At 40.8% G+C, this 22,433-nt stretch overlaps 3 protein-coding genes across 5 annotated transcripts; 2 read left to right on the top strand and 1 right to left on the bottom strand.

Annotated features, from left to right (window-relative positions):
• The first annotated feature begins 2,192 nt into the window (after positions 1 to 2,192).
• Positions 2,193 to 8,783, top strand: ppm1nb (protein phosphatase, Mg2+/Mn2+ dependent, 1Nb (putative)). The gene is made up of 6 exons (XM_032577204.1): positions 2,193 to 2,962; positions 3,065 to 3,636; positions 5,581 to 5,698; positions 7,335 to 7,449; positions 7,566 to 7,629; positions 7,726 to 8,783. The coding sequence occupies exons 1-6, from the start codon at positions 2,557 to 2,559 to the stop codon at positions 7,741 to 7,743; spliced, it is 1,293 nt and encodes a 430-aa protein (XP_032433095.1). The 5' UTR covers positions 2,193 to 2,556; the 3' UTR covers positions 7,744 to 8,783.
• Positions 8,784 to 8,808: 25 nt separating this feature from the next.
• kcnk12l (potassium channel, subfamily K, member 12 like) lies at positions 8,809 to 12,307 on the bottom strand. Its single transcript, XM_032577205.1, has 2 exons — positions 11,809 to 12,307; positions 8,809 to 11,274 (listed from the first exon to the last, which is right to left on the bottom strand). Exons 1-2 carry the CDS (start codon positions 12,200 to 12,202, stop codon positions 10,298 to 10,300), a joined length of 1,371 nt encoding a protein of 456 aa, XP_032433096.1. The 5' UTR covers positions 12,203 to 12,307; the 3' UTR covers positions 8,809 to 10,297.
• A 2,990-nt stretch (positions 12,308 to 15,297) lies between these two features.
• On the top strand, positions 15,298 to 22,371 carry ccdc61 (coiled-coil domain containing 61). Of its 3 annotated transcripts, none has more exons than XM_032575995.1 (13): positions 15,298 to 15,540; positions 16,669 to 16,826; positions 16,920 to 17,002; positions 17,739 to 17,899; positions 17,990 to 18,142; positions 18,714 to 18,921; positions 19,000 to 19,100; positions 19,203 to 19,423; positions 20,094 to 20,172; positions 20,264 to 20,461; positions 20,535 to 20,568; positions 20,752 to 20,815; positions 21,288 to 22,371. In XM_032575995.1, the coding sequence occupies exons 2-13, from the start codon at positions 16,679 to 16,681 to the stop codon at positions 21,380 to 21,382; spliced, it is 1,545 nt and encodes a 514-aa protein (XP_032431886.1). In that variant the 5' UTR covers positions 15,298 to 15,540; positions 16,669 to 16,678; the 3' UTR covers positions 21,383 to 22,371. The 3 variants fall into 3 exon arrangements, with proteins under 3 accessions (XP_032431886.1, XP_032431883.1, XP_032431887.1); XM_032575992.1 differs by having other exon boundaries at positions 15,299 to 15,540; positions 16,664 to 16,826; XM_032575996.1 differs by having other exon boundaries at positions 15,300 to 15,540; positions 16,664 to 16,826; positions 19,000 to 19,082.
• Positions 22,372 to 22,433: the final 62 nt, after the last annotated feature.

The raw sequence follows: 22,433 nt of genomic DNA on the forward strand, positions 1-22,433 counted from the left end.
GTAACTGTGTTTGATACTTGCTGCTGCTTACTTGGCCTGGTATTTCTCAAAAAAGAGGTTTTTAAGCTCAATGGGATTTAAATTTTAAAAAATGCAGATTATGAGGAGCACTAAAGCAACAAATGACTATTTAGAGTAAATCAAAACTCAGGTAATAAGTTATTTTCTTTGTTCTTTTACGACCAGCAGTGTGTTGTAAATTACACATCCATCGTTGTCAAAGCACATCAAGCTACATGATTAATTACAGAGGGAGGCGTTGTCATTCTGGCTGACCCCACAGGTTTGAGCTGTTGTCTGAGAAACGCTACCAAGGAAAGCAGCTGTCAGTTGCATAATCATGGGAAAACAAAATCTGTTCATTTAGATTAGAATAAACACAGAGTGTATTTTAGTCCTCAAGCAGCTTAATCCATTACAGTTTTCAGTTCTTATATATTTTTCCCTTTTTTTTTTATCAATGGAAAACTGATTTTCTGTGTAGTCAGAACCACGTGATACCAACAAATGTATAATTTAATTTAAATTTCCAATCCATGACCTTTGTAGCGTTCCAGCACCTCACAAGAGGATCCATCCCCTGAACCTGTACATATTTTACAACATTGCATCAAATGTTAATATATTTTATCAGGGTTTTAAGTAGGAAATGTGATGCACAACTGTATCGTGTAACTTCTGGCACAAATTGGCATTCATCCTCTTTACTCTGACAAACCTAAATAAAATCCAGTTCAGAGAACTGCCTTGAGAAGTCACCTAGCCAACAGAGTCCGTAAGTGTGTAATAAGATTTTGGTATAAATTGACGCAGGATAATGTCACAAAGTCCAGTAATTGAAACAATAATATGGTTGTTAAAACCCTATATGGAAATGTGGGCTGTTATTAAAACTTTCTTCTCTTTGGTTACAATTTCTCAACCCCTTTCTGTGAGTGACTGGAATCTATATCAAGTCTGCGCATCAGGTTCGTTCAAAAGGCACTTTGTTGTGACATTACGGTGTAAAACAGCTAATGTGTGAAAAATTTAAGCACTTGGTCAGAAAGAACCAATCAAAACCAAGGAGGAGGGTCTTAGCGTTGCCAATCACTCTTATGTTTGCGCTGCTTACAACCTCCCCCTTGCTCTCTGCTAGGTTACAGCTGGTTCACCACAACGGAGCGTGTCGAGAATGCTCTCGTCTGATGATGGTGGATAAATGGTTTTCCTGGAACGTTAAGTTGTTTCTTCACCATTAGCACATTTAGCAGCACGAACACAAGGGTGATTGACAGCACTACAACGTTTGACCTGACTCTGGTTGGTTTTGAATGGGAGCGACAACAGTATCACTGGGCGGAGGCAGAGGAGCTCAATTTTTTTCACAGATTATGTCTGGAGCTAAACTGTCACAATTTAGTGACAGTTTTAGCAAATATATACAAAAAGAGAAATTTTTAAAATAAAGGTTACAAACTGTAGCTTTAAGTTGGAGCAGCGGATCAAAGTCGACTGAAAACAGAAGGTACTAATTACAGAAAATTACACTGGGATGAAAGTTCACCTTCCCACAAGACAAAAGTTTTTTCATATTTTTATCTGAAAACATAAAAGCCATGCATTATTCAGTTATGTGCTACCTTGTGTTGGTCGAACAAATCAAATTTTTATCAAATGCATTGTACTTTGTGGTTCTAACGTGATGAAAAATGTAACGGTTCAAGGGTTTCATGTTTGTGAACGGGCATACAGAAGAAGAAGAAGCTCAGACAGAGGCACAAAAAGCTGTTATGCAAAAAAAAAACGTTAAACACCCACAAAGTAATAATGATTAAATTCTAGTTACAGAGTTGAGCTCGTCCTTACACATAATTAGACAATGGCTGCAGCTTAAATTACAGGCTTTATTTTAAGGGGCACATGCGTCACCATGGCAAATGTTTAAAAGAAGGAAACGAAATAAAGTGGGATATCACTTTAAATAGATCCTCCACACCAGAGTCTCACCATCGAATCACATGCTCCCTAAATGGCCGACAGCCCTTTAATCCACAAGCCTATAATCCCAGCCGATCAAAGGTTGAGATTACCATCAGCATGGGAGGGCCAGAGCTGCAGATAGGAGGACAGTGACAGAGGGAGAGCAACAGAGGAAGAGATTGGTGCACACAAATAGCCAGCCAATCACAGCGGAGGCAGGGAAAATAACAAGGCCAGGGGGGGGAGAGCTGGAGAAAGAGGGTAGAGCTATGAAAAAGCGAGGGAGAAGGTGAAATCACAGTCACACAGAGAAGACACCAAAAAACAAAGAGGAGAGAGGAAGGATGAGGGGAGGAGAGCGCGCTGATCAGTGAGGTCTCCAGAGGGGAAGACAAAAAGAGATGAGCAGCGAGAGGGAGGGGAGCAGAGCATCCATCAGCTGAGGCAGCCATGCTCTGAGCCCTGGAGCAGCAGGGCTACGCAGACACTGCACAGGCCCAGAGTCAGGCCAGAAGCCCGGCCCTGCATCCCATCCACAAGCACCAGAGCCGGGACAAGCGAAGATTACACCCTCACCAGCTGCTCATAGGAGCCATGAGGACGGCCAGGAAGGGCAACGTGGAGATACCTGCATTCGTGCGACAGCTGGTCAAAGAAACCGAGAAGAGGGTCAGCTCTTTCTTCAAAGGGGGACGCGGGGGGGCGTCGGACGGGGAGCAGACGGGAGAGGGGGAGAAGGAGGAGGTGATCCCCAGCCCGTACCTGGACCGGCCGGTGCTGGAGAAGCTGACCGAGGAGGGCTGCGCTCGTTGGGGTCTCACCTACGCCCTGGGGAGCATGCAGGGCTGGAGGGCCAACATGGAGGACTTCCACAACTGCGTGCCGCAGCTGGGAGGAGAGCTCGCCGAGTGGAGCTTCTTCGCCGTGTTCGACGGCCACGCCGGCAACACGGTGGCCCAATACTGCTCCCAGCACCTTCTGGGGCACATCCTGACCACAGGTAAAAAATTTCACACTGAACATGTGATGAAGACATGCACTGTTGCTTTGGGGGGGCTTGAGGGGGTGTTCAATCTCAGTTTACACCCATTTGTGCACACAGGTGGGGTCGGACCTGAGGAAAACCCCGAAAAGGTGAAGGGGGCCATCGTAGAGGGCTTCATGCAGACAGACAAACACCTGCACTCTGTGGCCCGGCGAGAAGGCTGGGAGAGAGGCGGCACCACCGTGGTGTCCACCCTCATCTCCCCATACTACATCTACTTCGGCAACTGCGGCGACTCCAGGGCCGTGCTGTGCCGGTCGGGGCAGGTGTGTTTCTCCACTGAGGACCACAAACCGTACAGTCCTCTCGAGAAGGAGCGCATCGAAAGCGCCGGCGGGTCGGTGTCCCTTCAGAGGATCAACGGTTCCCTGGCTGTGTCCCGCGCTTTGGGGGACTTCAGCTACAAAGGGGTGGAAAACCGGACCCCCAGCCAGCAGATGGTCTCGCCGGAGCCGGAGGTGTGTGTGGTGGAGCGCTCGCCCATGGATGAGTTCCTGGTGCTGGCCTGTGACGGCGTGTGGGACACCATCAGCAACGAGGAGCTCTGCGCTTTCGTCCACAACCGGCTGCAAGTCTGCACTGACCTGAGGGATGTCTGCACTCAAGTCATCGACCTCTGTCTGTACAAGGTCAGAGTGACGTCTGTGCATGTTGCTTCAAGTCTTGTGGGTCACAGCATGGTCCTATGAGAGCAACAAAGACTTTTAGTTACAGCACAAACCAAAACAAGAGGTTCAAGCAGTTACATAATTCTGTAGATTTTATCCCTGATCTAAAGGTTCTAAGTTCAGCTTAGAGTAACATTGTCAGTCAATCTTCAGACAGTGTCATGTTTAAAAGGATCAATAATTGTTTAACAAGTTAACTGATTTTAATTTGACAGGCTAGTTGGCTCAGCAGGAACTTAAATATCTTGGATTTGATTTTTCCTGAAATAAAATCAAATGTCACTGTGCAATGGTTTCTAAGAAATGTAATGCAATTTGAATAACACAGGTAAAAATAATAATAATAATAATCAAAAATACATGAATATTTAGAAATAGTTTTGGAAATTCATTAAAAGGTTAGGTTTAAAAATCAACCTTTTTAAGTTTAATATCATGTTATAATGTCATTCCTTCATTCTTCCATGCATGTTGAGAAATCCTTGAATCTCTCATGGCAACCATTCTCACAAGTGCCTCCTCCACTCAACTCCTTCAGACTAGCAGCAGCAATTAGCAAACACTTAGTGGAACTGCACATCTGCTGCGCTCATTATACCACCTACTTTTCAGTGAAATGTTCTTAAGAACAATGTTAAATGTCTATAGAGGAATGTCGCTACGACGACATGCTGAACGTGGAGTGTCGGAGAGAGTAGCAGTTTCTTAAAGAGACAGAGGCCCAATTTCAAGGCATTAAATTGCAACGTCAAATTTCTTTTAAGTCATGTTTGATATATACAGCATTTTATAACAACTGTAGATAGAATAATTACTTGATTGTGCTTTAAAATGGCACTATATGCCTGGAAAACAGATAATATTGTTAAGACAAGAGGGCTGCTTATAAAGACACATGATGCAATTATCAGAATTTTGTGTTTTGGGCCAGTTCCAATTTTCTCATTAAGTCCTACAATATCCGATGATGAAGCAATGACATTCAATTTTATTTTATGGCTATGATTTTATTGGATTAATTATTAGCATTAAGAGTAGAGGCGACTTCACACTGTGTGTCCTCTGCTCAACCTTCCTGCCTTAAATCTTGCTCTCTCCCTCACTCTCTTGTGTCTTAATTAAATCGCAGGCATGCCAATAGTTTCTAATGTCTCTGTACTTCCTCTGATTTAATTTAAACACTCCAGTGACTCTGACAACAGCTGTCTTACAGAGTTTTCTTCACTGAGCAACAACATCCTCACTGCAGAGTGTTGCTGTGTGAGCAACCTGATTGGTTTTATTTATACATTACAAGTTAATAGAAATATACCTACTTGTGTTGTTGCATTTTTGTGAACACTACTGAGAGTCCCTGGTTCTGAAAGCCATGATACTGACTGAAAATCCAGCGCTGACCTCTGCTAAAGCTTCCTGTTCATTTACGCTGTGGCTGCCCTTCATGGTATAATAGTCCACTCAGCGCTTCTAAATAGACTGCAGGAGTGTCAGAAGATGTTACATTGATTTCTCCTGGATCCCCAGTCAAATGGACCCATTTCAGAAACTATCACTGATTTCATCCCAAAAATCTTTAGGTATACAAGACTTGATCCTTTGTAGAAAGATATTCTCACAAATAAACACACATTCTTACTCCCATGCTCCATCCTGTCCGGACATCATGTCTCAGTTATGTAACGGAGCTTCGGTTTGGATGTGCAGCACAACCTCAAAATGTTATGCTCGGTTTACATTTTTCTGCTTCCCTCCATCCGTGTGACAGAGGTGTGCAAACCCTGTGATGAAACTGACCCATCTCTAAAGGGATTCACGCAGGGCGAGAGCGCGTCCTGTGTGCTGACATTTGTGAGGTCAGCCATCATTGCTCAGCCCGTGCTGACGCTGCTTTGCTCTGCTTCACAGGGCAGCTTGGACAACATCAGCATCATCTTGCTCTGCTTCCCGGGCGCCCCCCAGCTGTCAGCGGAAGCATTACACCAGGAGGCCGAGCTGGAGGACCTGCTGGAATCCAAAGTGGCAGGTGTGTTATAACGTCATAATGCAAGAGTGGCTTTGTTATATACTCCGTTTTTCAACTTTAATTAATGTGCTTGTTCAAATTTAAAGCCATGGTTTTTTTCAAACCTTCCTACTGCAACTTCAATATCTACATTTATAAACCCAAACGTAGATAAATTTGTGTATTGGCAATTATGTGCCAAATTGATTATGATGCAGAGTTAAATGAGAAAAGACCTTACCTTTGTCACAACTCCTTGATTGTATTGTACAGCTGCCTCCCGTTTCAGTGGGGAAGGAAGCTTTGGGTAATTAAAGCTGTTGATTATGTAACATGCACTGTTTTTAAGAGAGAAAAAAAAAGTCTGTAATTTACGGTAAAATACCGACAGCTGCGGTTGCTAGAATTTTACGGTAAAGTCCGTAGAATACGGTTAAATTCTATGGTTGGCAGCTTCCGGTATTTTACTGTAAATTAAAGACGGTTTTTTTTAGTGTGGACAGCAATGGAGAGCTAAGCTAACGCATTTCTTTGACATGCCAAAAAATTAATTAGCATAGGAATCACAACTCAACTCAGATGCCGCTGTTACAGTTGACTGAATATTTTTTGACGTGAAAGTTTTTTTTTTTCACCTGTTTTGAAAAAATAAAAAAAATACATTTATGTCGCACAATTTACATTACAACAAAAAATGTTGTAATACATATGCCACGCCAGCAAGTGATGCTAAAGACCACTGTAATGGCATTAAACTTCAAATGAAGAAGAGACAGACTTTTTGCTAATGCTGGGTCAAATTTGAGGTTTTGGGGGGAGAAGTAAACTTTTTGTGGTTTTTTTAGCACAAAAAATGATCATAGGCATTCATAAAGTGCACCTCTACATTGTTGCTTTTGATTATCTTTAGATAATCCACACAATGTTTAAAAATATATATCCATTTAAAAGTTTAACAGTATATATGCATGTATAGCCACTGCTATGGAATCAACATATGTGCTATTCGTGTGTTGCAGGGATGATCTAATAACTTAATTTAATGTAATGCTACACAATGCAAACAGCACTGATAAAAATTATTCACCTCCTGGAAGCTTTTCCACCTGTTGACAGCTCCACCTACTATTTTTTCCAATAGAAATAACATTAAAAAATTAAACAAGAAGTGGTATAATAAAATGAAAAAGCAGATACAAACTAACAGTAATGTTGAATTACAATTCATTAAAATGCTGTCCAATACAAAAGGTGATTTGCAACAAGCAAACTAAAGGAGCATAAATGCAATTTTAAGAAAATGCCCCACTAAAAGAGGAGGGCAGGGCTACAGGCATTCAGCAATATCCTGAAAGGCCTATTAGGAAAAAAGGCTAACCATCATACTCTCCAACAAACGTCCAACATTAATTATTTTTTGTAAAGTTCAGCAGAGTACTTCAAATAAAAAGCGCTAATAAGAATAGTGAACAGATGCAGAGAGTGATAAGATAACCGAACACAAGAAATTAAAGAGATGTGGTGTGATTTGAACAGACAAGGTTACCAACAGAACTGCAGAACAAAGCGGTTTACTTCAAAAGTGAAAGTGCGCAAAGTATGGAGGTGTTTGCTAAAAGTGCTCATGCGAGTGTTTCTTTGTCCTGATGTCTGACAGAAATCTATGACGAGCTGTCTGCCTCCGGGGAGGAGCCTGACCTGCTGTCTGTCCTCACAGTCCTGGCGTCCACCGTCATTCCTGGATTACCTCCAGGTGGAGGCATACAGAGCAAGTAAGACGGTGAAAATGTCACCTAATGTGTCTACATGTAAAATCAGAGCTACACCTATACACTGGTTACAAAAAAAAAAAAAAACAACAACACCATGTCACTTTTGTGTGCTACAGGAGAAACTGTATTATCTCTGCTTACTATCATCAAAGAGAGACACACAAGCCTGCAGTACCAAATGTGAGTCCACACTAAACAGTTTTCTCACTGAAATCCATTTATTTTATTTTAATATACAAAATGTGCCTTTGTTTTCAACATTACTTGTCTTAACAGGCTCTGGGAAGTTCATGAGACCCTGAAGTGGAGACTCTCTGACTCAGAGGGACTGTAATAAATGTGAATATTGAACTGTTTCCTCAGTTCATGTGTGCAATCTGACCATAAGGGGGAATCACATGACCTGGCAAAGGCGTTTGTTTACATCATGCTCGCAGACAGCATCTTGTTAAAACAAATGCATTGCACAAAGAGATCTAATAAAGCCTAAAACTTTATATTTGTACCAGACGGATATTTTGTAAAACGTACTCAGACACAGAGCAAGGAATGAACCTCTGCCTCTAATTCAGTGAACACACAGCACAGCTAATCAATTCAAAGGACAGATCAGTACAACCGGATTAAAACCAAAAGTGACACTGTACATTTTCATTGGATAAAAAAATCAGGACTATTTGATACATATGAACTGGTATTTTAAAGTAAAGATGTTTAGAATTAAACAGTTAATTGTCAACGCTAGTCATAAGTGAGCATACAAATGGCCATTTGTTCCTACAAGAAATAGCAACAATGAAAGTGAGTCAGGGAACTCATTTATGTTTCTTATTGCTGGTGATAAGTAAATAATTACAAATATTTTATTATACGTACATAAAGGAAAAAATACATTTCACAAACCAGAAGAAAATATCCTTTCTTTTCTAAAGTGGTTAATAATGTCTGTATTTTTATTGTAACTGCAGAAAAAAACATCTGCTTATCAGGAAGTTTGACCAGAACATATCCAGACAACGGCCTAAATCTGAATTTAATGACAAATCAAATTTCTACATGGCCATGTTCATGCATTTACCAACTTTCTAAGGATTTTGAAATTGTCTGTGAAATGTATTTTTTCAGTGAATTGATCGTGTCCTGTGCTGCCTTATTCTTCATTTATATGGTAGATAAAACATCAGCAACAAACAATAGAACGGGTCAGTTTCCGTACTGCTTCGTTTATTTACATCATTCTGCATCATCCTGTTACGTTTGTGTATCATTTTCTGTGTTTAAACATTACATGATGAAAGTAAAGATTTTAATCTGAATAAAGAACATATGACTGACTATTTGTTTTTCTGTTGATTTTGTAAAAAAAAAAAAATTACCTATGGGAAATAAACAATCTTCATTTTTAAGGTTGTTTCATTTTTTGAGACAGAATGACAGACAAAAATAATAGTTAAGAAAAAACAAACTGCATAAATGTTAAAACAAATTTGCATTTGTATTAAAATAAATACGTATTTGATGCTGGAATTCTGTCTTCCACATTTTGAACATATAAAACATATCTACAAGGACACAAAAATGGCTGAAGAAACACAGCAAGGTCATGTATTGCCACTATAAGTGTTTGGACCAGAGTCCAACAGAAAATGTGTGCAGGGAGCTGAAGCTTTAAGTCACCAAGCAGCGGCAAAAAGAAATAAAAGATTTAAAGCTAGTTTAATGAGTGAGCTAAATCCCCTCCTGAGATGTGTGCAAACTCAACAGAAAAGGTCTTCCTGCAACACTTGTCAAAAAAAACAACAATCCAACAGGTATAAAAATCTGTTTTCCTGGAGATTTGACACTTCTTTGATTAACAAATGGTAGATTTTTAACATTTATTTACAATTAATTCCGGATTCTATCTCGCTTCTGTCTCAAAAGGTTTGGCAGTTTTAATAAAATCAAACTGCCAAACTTACTAAATTACCGGTAGTTGACAACTTTTGCCAAAATGTTTTCTTTATTGAAGCAAAAAAGAGGAAAAAGACTTTGAACTGTTAAAATAAAATGTCTGTTAAAAACACGCCACATCAATGCTACATGCCATAGATATATACTTCTATCCTTGCATAGTAAAGGATCTCTTAAGAGTTTGCTGTGGATCGCTTAAGCTTTTCTCTCTGTGTTTATATGATGGCGTGACTACTTATGTGGCTCTTATTGACACAGGAGTGTCCTTTACAAGCCACATTTGATTAGATGTTCTCTGCTGAAAGCCCTGGATCTTCTTCAAGATGACTATGAATTTAAATTACTTCTAAGATGGGTGCTTTGTGAGCAATCGACAAATTAAAATGTCTCCTTTTTGCTGTTTGCTAGCCTTTCTATAGTTCTGCAGGAGCTATTTTTAAAACAGGTCACATTTTAATTATTTTACGTTTGAAATGGATCGCTGAGAAGCGATGGTAGATATTGCGTTTGCACATTATTAACTACTATGATCTGATACAATCCTCTCTGTTCTGTGAGGTCCAGCAACATGTGCAGCATTCTTCAAATCAGCAGCCTCCTTTAAGTGGTCCTTCACTGCTTCTTTCGTCTGATTGCTTTGGTATGAGTCAGTCACTTGATGACTTTGGGCCCCTCTTCACAAGTCTTTTTTAAGCTAAAAATTTCAGGTTTTTTTCTCGCCTCGCCAAATAAAATGATCACTTACTTGCTTCGCAGAGTTCACTGTGAAAGTCCGCTGTTCTCTCAACTAAACTAATCTACTGCACTCGGGGCAAAAACAGTCCGAATTCACATGATTTGGTTTTCAAATGCAGATAGTACAAAGCTAATGATTTTCTAAAGAGCCCAAATGAAGCTATCTATCCACACTGGTTTCCTGCAGGCGATTGTTCATAATTCCCAAGGCCCCCACCCCTCCAGAAAACCCGTTCTGGTGCCCGTAGCTCTGCCGTGGCCCTTGGTGAGCAGTTTCACTCAGCTGCTTTTGCAGCAACGCCAGAGACACCTTATTGGACACCATGAACTCATTGACAGAGATCATCTCTCCAGACAGACGACGGCCCAGATGCACTTCAGCCCCTGGACCAGCGTCTGTCTCGCTGTCACACACACTTTCCACAGAGCCGTCCGTGTAGCGCTGCCTTCCCATGGGGCACTGGGTGGAGACAGGCTGCACAGCGTTGCGTTTCACTCGCTTGAGTGTGAGGCGTGCCGCCGGACCCCTCTTGCTTTGCTTTTTACCACGAAGGCAGGGGCAGGAGCAGAGCTTGCGTTGCCCAGAGCAGGCCAGCTTCCCCAGGATCCAGTTGAGAGTTTGCTTGATAATGATAGAAATGACATTGAAGAGCGAGTAGATACAGCACACTCCCATTAGGATGAAAAGGCAGTTTCCGAGCCGGTAGGCCCCTTGGGATTCATAGCGCTCCCTCTGACTGCTCACCAGGTCCCCAAAGCCGATGGTGCTGAATGCCACGAAGCAGAAATAAAGGGAGTCGACGTAGCTCCAGTTCTCCATGGTGCTATACAGGGTGGAGGCGCTGCAGGCAATCACAACAGACGCCAGTCCCAGAATCAGCATCACGTAATAGACTGACGGTTTCCAGCCTTCCAGGCTGTCCTCTTCACCGGATGATTCCTCTCTGCTCGACACCACACCCGCTCCTCCGCACCTCAACCGCCGCTCATGACACCAGCGCATGATGTATGCCAACATGGTGATGATCCTTTCGAGGAAGAGGTTGAAGAAGAGGATGGTGGCTGCACAACCAATGAGGCCATAGAAGATGAGGAATATCTTTCCGGCGATGGTTGCCGGTGTGGTCATGCCAAAACCTGGAAAGGTTAGAAAAACTGAGTGAAGTTTTTTAATCAAACAAAATTGTTGTGAAGAATTTGTGCAGCAAAGAATTTTGCGTGTGCCGTGATCATTTCATGAAAATGTTTCCAGAGGTCATCAAAGGTCAACCAGCATCCTCCACCACATTTACAAAATCAAACAAAATATGGTGTCAGTCAACTGTGCTACAAAAATTAAAATTGCACAAAGCAGCACAAACATAGCACAAGAAATCTATATCAATTTTGTTATAGACAGTTTTTATTATTCTAATCTTTTTACAGCACAAATGTAGCACAGTAGACTGATATCAGACCCTTTTTAAAAGTGACCTCATTAAAAGTCACTTTTATTTACAAAATGTTTTGCTACACAAAAGTTTGACACCAATTTGGTTAGATTTGAAGAAAACCCCAGCACCCTCTTCAAACATTACTTAGTTAAAGTCAGCGGTGACAGTATCTTTACAATTATTGCCTCAATTACTGACAATTTAAGAGAATTTAAAGTGTATAAAAGTGAGTCATTACCAATAGTAGAGACCACAGTGCCCACAAAGTAAAAAGCTCCAGAAAAGTCCCAGCGTGGCCTCAACTCGTCCACTCTGATCCCGGCTCCGTTCGCCTGCTCGTACTGCCGCAGCAGGGTGTGCAGGGCGCCCAGGTTGACCCTGTACCGCCTCGTGAAGTTCTCCAGCTGCTGCTTCCAGAGAAGCTGGGCGCGGATCTCAAATGGGTGCTCCAAAGCCGAGAAGATAGCCGCTCCGCACAGCAAGTAGAGGAGGATGAGGCCGGCCAGCAAGCAGAAACGAGCGTTGTCTTCGTTCAGGGGAGCCCGGGAGCAGCAGCAGCAGCAGCAGCCGCCTGCAGCCCTCCTCTGAGCCATGAGCACAGCCGATGCACAGAGACGCCACTGCAGACGCATGCACCTCCACCCCTCCGCCAGGGCCCCCCCAGTCAAACACGGTTTACTTGCAAGGAAAGCCAAATGAAAAGGATGAATGCGCTGAGGGCTCCTTTGATTATTTCATTGTGGAAAATCTGGAACAACGCACAAAAAGATGCAGATCAATCAGTAGCTGTTGCAAATGTAAACCTTTTAGATGATTTAGATTAATCTTTGCCATGTCTAAACAAATCAAAGTGAAAACGTGACTAACTGACTGAATTAGAACCTCGTAAGGATTATAAGAGTGGAAAATTAACACTTGAATAAAAAGAACCTTTACAAAATCATAACATTTTACATGCAAGCCAAAGGTCATTAAACAAATAAAGTATAAAACTTGTTTTTATTCTACCTGGATGTTGAGAGTCCGCTCCCCAGAGCGCAGCTGGTTAGTGTGCGCTTCTTCCATGTGTGTGCTGAACAATGACAAGAAGCCTCTTGAGTTTTGTGTGTGTTTGTCTGCGTGTGTGTGTGTGTCTGTCTGATGTTTCATCTGTCACACAGTGACATCATCGTCTCCTATAAAAACCATCTTCTTTTGACACCGCCCTGAGTGATATAGTTCTCTCTTCATTGTTAAAGTCCTTCTCTTGATTTTACACATTTACCACATCCCAGACTGGCCAAACTGGACTAAAAAAACTTCACTCATATAACTGTTGATTAAGACACTTGATTGTGTCCAGACGCAAATGGCTTTCTTCTAATTAAACAGGAATAATTAAAACTATTAAAACCGAAACCATTGTGTGAACACAAGTTTGGCAGATAATTTTAATAATGTTAGAGTGTTGGAAACATTTTTTTCCGCCTCTGGTTTTAGGATCAGGATGCAGCTTGCAGACCCACTAAGTGGCTTTTTGTTGTTCTGCAGACTGTGTGGGAGGATGTACTGAGCATGAGCATTAGGTTTTCTGTCTGTTCATCCCTTTAATCTTGTCTGGTGCTGCAGGTAAGGGCATGGGTTCCCCTCCCCACCAGCCCACTGATGACAGCATTGGGCAGGTGTGGAAGACACACTGCCCATCTGCCTTAATATAAAGAAAGCCATTGGTCTTTTGCTAGTGCTATTTTTCAAAAAGTTACACAGCAAAAGAAAAGAATACAATTATTCTTTCCTTTGTGGGAATCTTTAACTGAGCAAACCATCAAAGCAACATGCAGGTGTTTGCACCCATTCTTGCAAGTTTTGAAAATTGATCATATGTTGTTTTAATAGTATGCATGCAGATTTTGACAGACCCTCCAACTGCAGTGTAGTTTGTTACCATTTTAAATGAAGGATAAACACTTCCTGGTGTCTCTGAGATCCATAAGACATTAGGGACAAACAGCATCATGACGACTAACGAACACAGCAGATAAGTCAGAGAGAAATATGGAGAAGATTAAAACAGACACCAAACAATCTCCCATTTCACAAAGCTATGTTCTTCTTTCAAAAATTTGCATGGCAAAACTGCAACCCTACCATGACATGGCCAATGGAGAGCATCGGCCACGGAGAGCATTAACCAGACATGCAGCCAAGAATCGGATGTTAGCTCTGAAGGAGCTGCAGAGAGGAAAAGCTCAGGTGACAAATCAAATTGATACTTTTAGTTGCACCTCGCAAATCTGGCCCTGTTTGAAATTTCTAAGAAGAAACCCATTGCTAAAAATTAAAGCAAAACCAAAAAATTCCATAAGAAGTCCTGTTTGCAGTATTCCACAAGCCACTAAGAGGACACAGCAAACATGGTAGAAGATACTCGAGTTGGATTAAAGTTGACCATTGTGACCTACGAAAAAAAAAAGGTTTGTGTTGTTGGACACTGAAAATACTGATGCCTTCCAATGGTTAGTATGCCATATGTTATTGTGGTGATTCAACTTATTCCTCAAGTATTTCTATCAATAAATGTTTGTGTTGGTAAAACGACTCTCCACTCAGAGAAGTTCTATTTGTAGGTTATTATTGGGGAAGTCTGTGTTTCCTGAAATAGCCTACGGGTCAAAGGAAGACAGTGGGAGGTGTGTGGGGAGGTCAGACATCTGCTGCAGAGGCTGCAGACTGTGTTTGGTCCTGTTTCAGTGGTAGTTTGAGTAGGTGTGATTATCGCAAACACTCGATTAGGTGAAACATCAAAGATCATTTCAACATTTTTGCAGGTGTCTTTCAATAAAACAATCCCTACAAAAATAATTTTCGGCTGCAGAAATACAAGATATCACAAATGCTTGCCATCATTTCTACAGAATTTGGTGGAACTGTTAAAGCAGACTGTTTTTACTTTAAATGTCATTACATTCAAATGAGGACTGTATTTTTCACAAAGTCGAGTCCAGAAACATAAAACATCTTGTTTTAAATGTTATGCTTGTATCTCAAGTTTTTGTTTCTGTGCTCAAATGTAATGCCATAATGCACACATATTCTCCCCCCTCTGCTTGAATCCTTCTCTCTGCACTCTTACAATAAAAATGTGTTCTGTTAGGCTCTGAATACATAATTCTTTTTTATATTTGGGAAGCTCCTTTCTGGAGAAAAAGGAAGTAAATCAATTATTTTCAATATAAAACTTACAAAACTAAAACTTACAGTAAGTAATGTACATATATTTTAGGACAAAGTTAAAGGAATGCCATTGACAATTTATACAATTTACTGTATAATTATGATGACCTCCTAATGGCACAAAAGGCTCAGCAGAGAATAACATAAAAACAACAAAGCTTGTGTACAAACAAGACATCTCATTTAAACAAACTATATGTTTTCTTCTGGTGAATTTGTAATAAAAACAAGCTTGTTCTTTATTAGTTTAAGTTAATCACAGTGGATAGAGTGTCCAGAAATTGAGTGGAGGTACTTCTACTTCTTCCTAATATTACCTAAGTGTAAGTACAAAGTATAGTTTATATATTTTTAATTTAAATAGTTGCTCAAGTAAATGTAATTGAGTAAAATACAACTAGTACTCACTCTGTGCTCCTGTTTCTGACTCATGCGCGTCTCCTTCCCAAGTGGTCTTGTTTTGGCAATGTCTCTCCGGTGCCTCTAGGTGTCAGTATTGCGCTCGGTGAACAACAAGTCTCGGGAAGCAGAGGTAGATCAACACTGACGAAGAAGAATTTAACGGTTCCCGGTTGTTGAACCGCTCTGGTGTCCGCTGTGGTTCACCGATGGATTACAACTTGTTCGGGACCTGAGAGCAATCCCAATTTACTGCCTCCAGGTTTCATCGAGCTCTGTAAGCGAGCTCCTCCCGACGGTTTCCCAACAGCTATGCTTTGACAGGTTGACACGGTCAGGATTATCACTGCAACTCGAGGTACTGTTAACCTACAATTGTTTGTTTGCTGCGTTTTCAATCTGAACACGGCTACGCGACCCATATGCGTCCCCTTTTCAAGCTAAATGTATTGCAAATGTAAATAATTAGCCCTAACTATTTAGTGATGTCTGTGCTAGCTACACCTAGCTAACGTTGGTCAGTTAATTTGACTGCAGCGGACGCGGCAACAGTCACTAGCTGACCGCTGGTCAGAAGATGAAAACCTTTGCGTCTCAGCAGCTTATTATCAGCTTTCCAAAGCCTGTGCTAAAACAAAGGAATTGTCTTTATCAGGCTTTATATGTTTCAAGTTCACTTAGTTTGATACTGCGATTAAAAACATGTTTACAGACTCGCTGTGACCAGAGAACGTGAAGTGAAGCGCAATAATCCTAAAAAGACTATACGCCACATTGATGATGTAGTTAATAACTTACTCCCTAAAATTATCATTTCCGATGTTAAATGAGTACCTTACGTTTTAGACATATTTTTTATTTTTACAGGATAAATGAAAATGTAAAGTCTTAAACATCGATTCTGCTCACTGCTGCCCCGTGTGGTGGTTTTGAATAGAACAGAATAGAAAACTGGGAAATTTTGTAGATGGATAAATAAAGGAAATTATTGCCTAGTAATATTAGCTTAATAGATATACACACTACAAAACCCCATATATCAAACGTTGTTGTTTTTTTACAATGAAATACAAATCAGAATTTTACCATATGGAAAAACTTGGCTGTGATTGCAACCTATGACAGAGCGTGTCTGATAAGATGTACACAATTTGTTCAATTTGCCAACTTTTAGCAAGTATAATTGACATTTACCTAAGATTTAAAGTACAGCACCAGCTGGGGAAAAACATAATTTCCCTTTAATTAACAGGTTGTGCCTGTTGTATATACATTTTACAGAGTTTTTTTTTTTTTTAAAGTAAAGTACATATTTTAATTGTAATCAGGCTCATTGTTATGCTCTAAAGACTCTTTGAAGCTCCTTTTGTGTAAACTGTAACGCAGCTGGCAGATAAAGTAACCAATTCCTGTTCTATTTTATCAATCACTATTAATTTGTTTTTTTTTGATTAAAGACAATTTTGCATTATTCTCTCCAGTGCAGGTCCAGAGAGATGGAAGACGGCTCTGAGTTGATGGAGGACATCGTGTTTCGAGGAGTGGAGTTTTCTGTGAAGATCGAACTGGATAAGAATTTGCTGATTGTGGAAATCTCTGACTCTGTGACAGCAGATCAGTGGCGGGGGGAGTTTGACCCTGCGTGTAAGTGGTTTATTTAAATAACACATGTCATGTATGACACAGATTGTGCTTGTGTTTATATTTATTTCGTTTTTTTCTTATTCTCTTCGTTAGACATTGAAGATCTCACTCGCAAAACTGGCAACTTCAAACAGTTTCCTATTTTCTGCAGCATGTTGGAATCTGCTGTGAGGAAGGTGCAGTGCTGTATTTTTCTATGTATCCTAACTCTTTAGAGTTTGAGTAGTAATAGAAACAGACAGGTTTGCTTGGGGCGACGCTGGCCAATGAGGAGGGTCGTTCACTCGAGTTTAGTGTTTCCAGTTGAGTGAGAATGTTCTGCCCTTTCGAGCTGAACGTTTCTCACAGACAGAGATTCTACACGTCCGAATTTTCAAACGTTATTTGTTAGCTGCTTCAATAAAAAAAAAAAAAAAAAAAAATTAACACACTGACAATAGTAGAAGAAAAGCACTCGAATCCCACCAGATGAACAAATCCAGTTCAACTTACTCAACATATAAAACAGTTTTTACAAAATGAACAACAGCGTCCATAGACACATGTCTGCTACTTGTCTACATTGTTGCCTGATGTCGCAAATTCACATCAAACAACCACTCAGACTAATGCTGTTCAACACACACAGAGGGACATATTAGAGACACTTTATTACCTTCTTACATGTTAAGTTATGCTTATTTTAGCTGCTAAGTACTTAGGCTTGTTGAGTTTGACATTTAAATTAGTATTTGAGACTTCATTTGGAATTTTCTGAAAATCAAAATAAGATCAAATTAATTATTTCAGACTAAATGGAGTTAAACATGTGTTCATGCTTGTAACAGGAAATGATCTAGCAGTGTTTGAGATGTGTGTTTATCAGATGATGAAACGAAACGGGCTCCATCTAACTACAGTTTCTCTTTCCAGACAAGTGATTCTGTCACCCTTGACCTCCTGACCTATGCCGACCTGGAGCTGCTGCGTAACAGAAAAGCCGGAGTGGTCAGTCGTCCTCGTGGCCACCAGCAGCAGTCAGCTCTCACCGCCAAGCGATACCTCATCCTCATTTACACAGTAGAGTTTGACAGGTTTGGATCTCCGTATGGAACGTTGTTCTGTCCTCTCTTGGACCTAGATTTCATTTTGAATTGTTGCATTTAATTCTGTTGTATTTGTAGGATACACTACCCTTTGCCGTTGCCGTATGTGGGAAAGCCTGACCCAGCTAGCCTGCAGAAGGAGATCCGAGCCCTCAGGGCTGAGATCAGCGCGCTCACCTCCCATGGAGGCGGCAAATCTGCAGATCTGGAAATGCACCGGCTTCGACAAGAGTAGGTCGCTTTAATCTCTCTGTTGCATTCAGGAGTCTAAAAATGTGTTGAGCTATTTAGGTTTTTCATCTTGTAATTTTCTCCTCCTTCTTCTCTACTCTGCAATACTTATTTTTGTCACATTAACCCCCCCCAAAAAATACATTAGATTTTTGGTTTTGGTGACAAGTTAAAGTGAATATTTATTCAACACACTTTATGATGTGAGGATTTTAATATTTGGTAGTACAACAACAGCATTCTGTTCCATCCTGATGGAAAAAAACACCAGCTGATACTGACTGTTGCTGGTTATCAGCCAGAATTGTTGTAATTATACATCAGGTTTAATGCTGTAATTGAAAATAACACAATTTTTAAGAAGGAGAATGTTTATGTAAAAGTATAGCAAGTAAATGGGTTTCTGTGAGTACTTAGGATTTTGAACCGCTAACGTGACTAGGTAGCTTAATGAACTAAAACCAGAGATAATTGTTGTGTTTTGGAGTTCTAATCAGTCAGAACAAATTAGAAAGATCCCCCCTACAATAACAGTAGTGTTATTTTTTTGACGCTACTGTTTTCCCTGAAGGCTCGCTGCAGTGAAAGAAGAAAAGGAAGCCATGGCCAAGGCTCTGGAGAGGCTGCAAATGAGTGGGAGTGGCTCTGAACTGGGCAGAGGAGACTGGAGGGTCAAAGAGGTGGTGCGGACGCTGGAGGAGCAGCTCATCAAGGAGAGGGCCAAAGGTCAACGCTCCACTAGCAAAAGGTGCCAAGAACAGCGACTCCTAATGGAGCAGGTGAAAGTTCACTGGGTAACATCGCTGATGTTTACTTTGTTTCTCTGCTGGTTTTAACCTTCCTCCTTCATTTTCTAGTTGGAGGAGTTGAGAGCTTCAGAGTGTGCGCTCCGCGTTCGGGTCAAGAGTCTCACCAATGAGCTGGCGTTCCTTCGGCGAGGGTTAGACAATCTAAGCGTGTACTATATCTTTACTTTCCTTCTCTTTCATTCATTCATTTGCTTTCATTGTGGACGGAGCATTCAGCACGTGAGGACTCACTGAGTGTTCGCCTTCTGCAGCAGAGTGACGCCTGTTTTGGGTCGCATCAGCTCTCGAGTTGACGGGGAAGTCTATCGGTCGCTGTCACGTGAGAGGAGTTCTGGGTACGGAGGGGTCAGGGCTCGCTCCGGGTCCAGAGAGCGGCTGGAGGACAGAAGACTGAGGTCAGGGGAGAGGGAAAGGAGGTCGGATTCGTCGGGATCACGTCCTCACATGCTGAGGCCTTCGCCTTCGCCCACCAGTACGTACTGCTAATTATTTATGGTGATGGAAAATATTGTTGTAAGTTAATGCTGCGTTCAAGTAACCTGGGAAGTGGGAACTCAGAGCTGGGTTTGACATCAGACCTGAAGAAACAGCGTTTTAGTTGAGAAGTAGGAATTTAAAATGGCGACGCCTATAAAAAATAGATTCCAATAGCTCTTATAAACATAATTTTTAGTTTTACTTTCCAAAAGCAAACACCACTTTTATTTTTTTCAGTTTAGGGTTGCAGCCATTACACGTAACATTGATTTTTAAACGGATGTTTGCTGATGCAAAGTCCGCCTTACAAGCCGTAACTTGGGGTAGTTGGAGTTGCTGCCAGTCTCCGAGGATGGAGGACGTTCCAGTTGATTTTTCTGACTGGGAAGTCTGAATTTCCCAGTTTCAAGTACAACTGGAACGCAGCATTAATGCAACAAGATCATCGACACACTGGTGCCAGTTATTCATAGTTAAATCAGCAAACTGACCAAGGATTACGTAGCCTGAGACAAAGCAACACTCAACAATTAAACTGAATTTAGAAGAAATACTCAATTTTTTTGTTTTCACACAAGCAAATATGTAATGTGAATGTCTTTCTAAATTATTTGTCAGTCATTAATGATCCCCAATCTCTTGTACTGTCACCGTGTGTCTCGCAGGGTCTCGGGTTCCTCGCTTTGACCCGACTGCCTACATCCAGGACAGGCAGCGCAGGCAGAGAGAGTCAGAACTCAAAAAGTTGGTTCCTGTACATTTTCCCTTTTATTGACTGTATTCGTTGCAGCCGGTGAATTTATTAACACCTTTTAATTAATTTTTTTATTGCCAGACAGCGGAAGGTGCGACGGGAAATCCTAAATTCCCCGGTGCTCCCTGAGCGGGGCCGCTCCCGGTCCAGGGAGGCTTATCCTCAGGCGGTCCGGGCCGGAAGCAGAGGCAGGAGCCTGTCGCTGGAGCGTAGAGGCAGCAGGAACTCCTCTGACAGCTCATTAGCAGACATGGATGAAATGGGCAAAACACTTTTCAGGTACTGGGACTGCACTGGAAATGAGTCTCCAGAAAAGTGTCTGAGCTATTTTAATCCTTAATTCTTTTTACAGGGGAAGAAAACAGACATACAATGGACCTAATATGGTGAGTAATTAACTCGATAGTGAGTGGGTAAATGTAGACTATATTTGATTTTAAAAAAAACTGAATTAAATGAGGTTACAAAATCATCAGAGCTAAAAACAGTACTTATGATTAATCCATTTGTGCCTTTTTTCCCTTCTGCATGTAAAATGAATGGTTTCTTGTTTCTATTTTCTGTTTCAGTCTCGAGGCCTTTTAACCAGAAAGCCATTAAGTAGCACCCCAACACACAGAACAAAAGACAAAGGTAACTTCATTAATTCTTTTTTTTTCTTTTTAAAGGGACAGTATTATGTAAAATGTACTTCTTTTTTCTTTTTTGCGTTATGTCATGTTATAATGTTATTCCCTCTTGGAAAACACACCTGGAGCTGCTTTGATTCTTTCATGCATGTTTGAGAAATAATTTAATCTCCCATGGCATGTGCAAAACACTCTGCTCCTTCAGCATCAATTAGCAAAATCCTGGTGGAATTGCTCATCATTTGAGTTCATAACAGCTACTTCTCAGTGAAACACTGGTAAAAACAATACTAAAGGATTAGCCAGAGTTTCTTAAAGAGACAGCGGCCCAATTTCAAGGTGTTAAATTAGGAAGTAAAATTTCTTTTAAGTCTTATATTTGATATATAAAGTTTAGCACAATGTGGCCAAAAAACACCTAATAAAGTCTTAGTTGATGCTATTTGTGTAGTAATCATTCGATGTCCAAACCACAGAGAGCTCCATAGACACTGGGGCTGAGCTGTCAGAGATTGATGCGAGGCTGCAGGCACTTCAGGAATACATGCGGGACCTGGACACAGGACACTAGACGGCTGCGGGAGCCGCGTGTGAGCCAGGCAGTCTGAGGAACACATCCTGGATCAAACAGGAGTAGTTGGTTGTGTTCTAGCGAGAGACTGTAGCTCCCTCTGGAGGCTGATCACCATTACTGCAGGTATCCACAACCATCACCGTGAAGGTCACTGGACTGTTTTTATGTCCTAAATTCTTAATTTAAATATGACTGATTCTGTGTGGAAATTGTAGGTCGTTTTAAAGTCGGCCAAAACTTGTGCATGTTTGCAGGAGTTTTGGTTGATGTTCATTTTATTTGGAGATTGTTTTAACTATTATGATATTAAAATTGCAACTTTAGGTGTCCTTTTGTGTTTACAATTCTTCATCCGTCCTCAGTACAGAATAGAGAAGATAAATGGGTCATATGTCTCTCATCACAGTGTGCCGTCATAATATATACATTTCTACAAATTATCTCTGGAGATGAACCTGACTAAATCTGTTGTATTGTTTTTATTGTCATGTTGAACATGGTTTTTTGTCTTTCTCTCCAATGCATGCTGGGATAGATTCCAGGGGCAATGTCAAAGCAGATTTCCATGCTGCCAAAAGCATACCTGTTAAAATGTGATTCCTGCCAAAACTGCGTTTTTTACAAGTTTTTTTTTATTATTTTGTTCTGTTTGAATCTGAAGGTTCCCAGTGTATTTTACCATTATAACTTATCTACATGTGCATTAATATTGATATATTGAAGTTTTACTTGTTTTGATCCCATTTCGATAAACCCAAACCTTGTGTGGGAAAGTAACCTGAGCTGACTTAAGGCTGTTTACAAACTGTAAAATGGCCAATTTTTTTTAACCAAATTGTGTGCAAACTGACTGTTACTTTTATTTTTTTTCTATTTGCCTTTTGTACCTCCTAAAGATTATAAAAAATACAACTTTTGAGAAAAAATGTTTCTATTTTATTTCTGTCAGGAATAAATGAATACAGTGAAAGACTGTGTTAGTGGGATCTTTGGCATCTTGGGGTTTCAATTAAAAAGCAGAGCAGCACACTGAAAATAATTCACTTTA

This window comes from Xiphophorus hellerii, chromosome 11 (assembly GCF_003331165.1).
Source record: "Xiphophorus hellerii strain 12219 chromosome 11, Xiphophorus_hellerii-4.1, whole genome shotgun sequence".
Taxonomy (NCBI): Eukaryota; Metazoa; Chordata; class Actinopteri; order Cyprinodontiformes; family Poeciliidae; genus Xiphophorus; species Xiphophorus hellerii.

Excerpts from the sequence above, each read along its gene's own strand:
- ppm1nb (XM_032577204.1), top strand. The coding sequence starts at position 2,557 with ATGAGGACGGCCAGGAAGGGCAACGTGGAGATACCTGCATTCGTGCGA. Across the intron at positions 2,963-3,064 it reads GGGGCACATCCTGACCACAG|GTGGGGTCGGACCTGAGGAA; the intron begins GTAAAAAATTTC and ends TTGTGCACACAG. Across the intron at positions 7,450-7,565 it reads GGTGGAGGCATACAGAGCAA|GAGAAACTGTATTATCTCTG; the intron begins GTAAGACGGTGA and ends TGTGTGCTACAG.
- kcnk12l (XM_032577205.1), bottom strand. The coding sequence starts at position 12,202 with ATGCGTCTGCAGTGGCGTCTCTGTGCATCGGCTGTGCTCATGGCTCAG. Across the intron at positions 11,275-11,808 it reads CACTGTGGTCTCTACTATTG|GTTTTGGCATGACCACACCG; the intron begins GTAATGACTCAC and ends TAACCTTTCCAG.
- ccdc61 (XM_032575995.1), top strand. The coding sequence starts at position 16,679 with ATGGAAGACGGCTCTGAGTTGATGGAGGACATCGTGTTTCGAGGAGTG. Across the intron at positions 20,173-20,263 it reads AGAGAGTCAGAACTCAAAAA|ACAGCGGAAGGTGCGACGGG; the intron begins GTTGGTTCCTGT and ends TTTTATTGCCAG. Across the intron at positions 20,462-20,534 it reads ATGGGCAAAACACTTTTCAG|GGGAAGAAAACAGACATACA; the intron begins GTACTGGGACTG and ends TTCTTTTTACAG.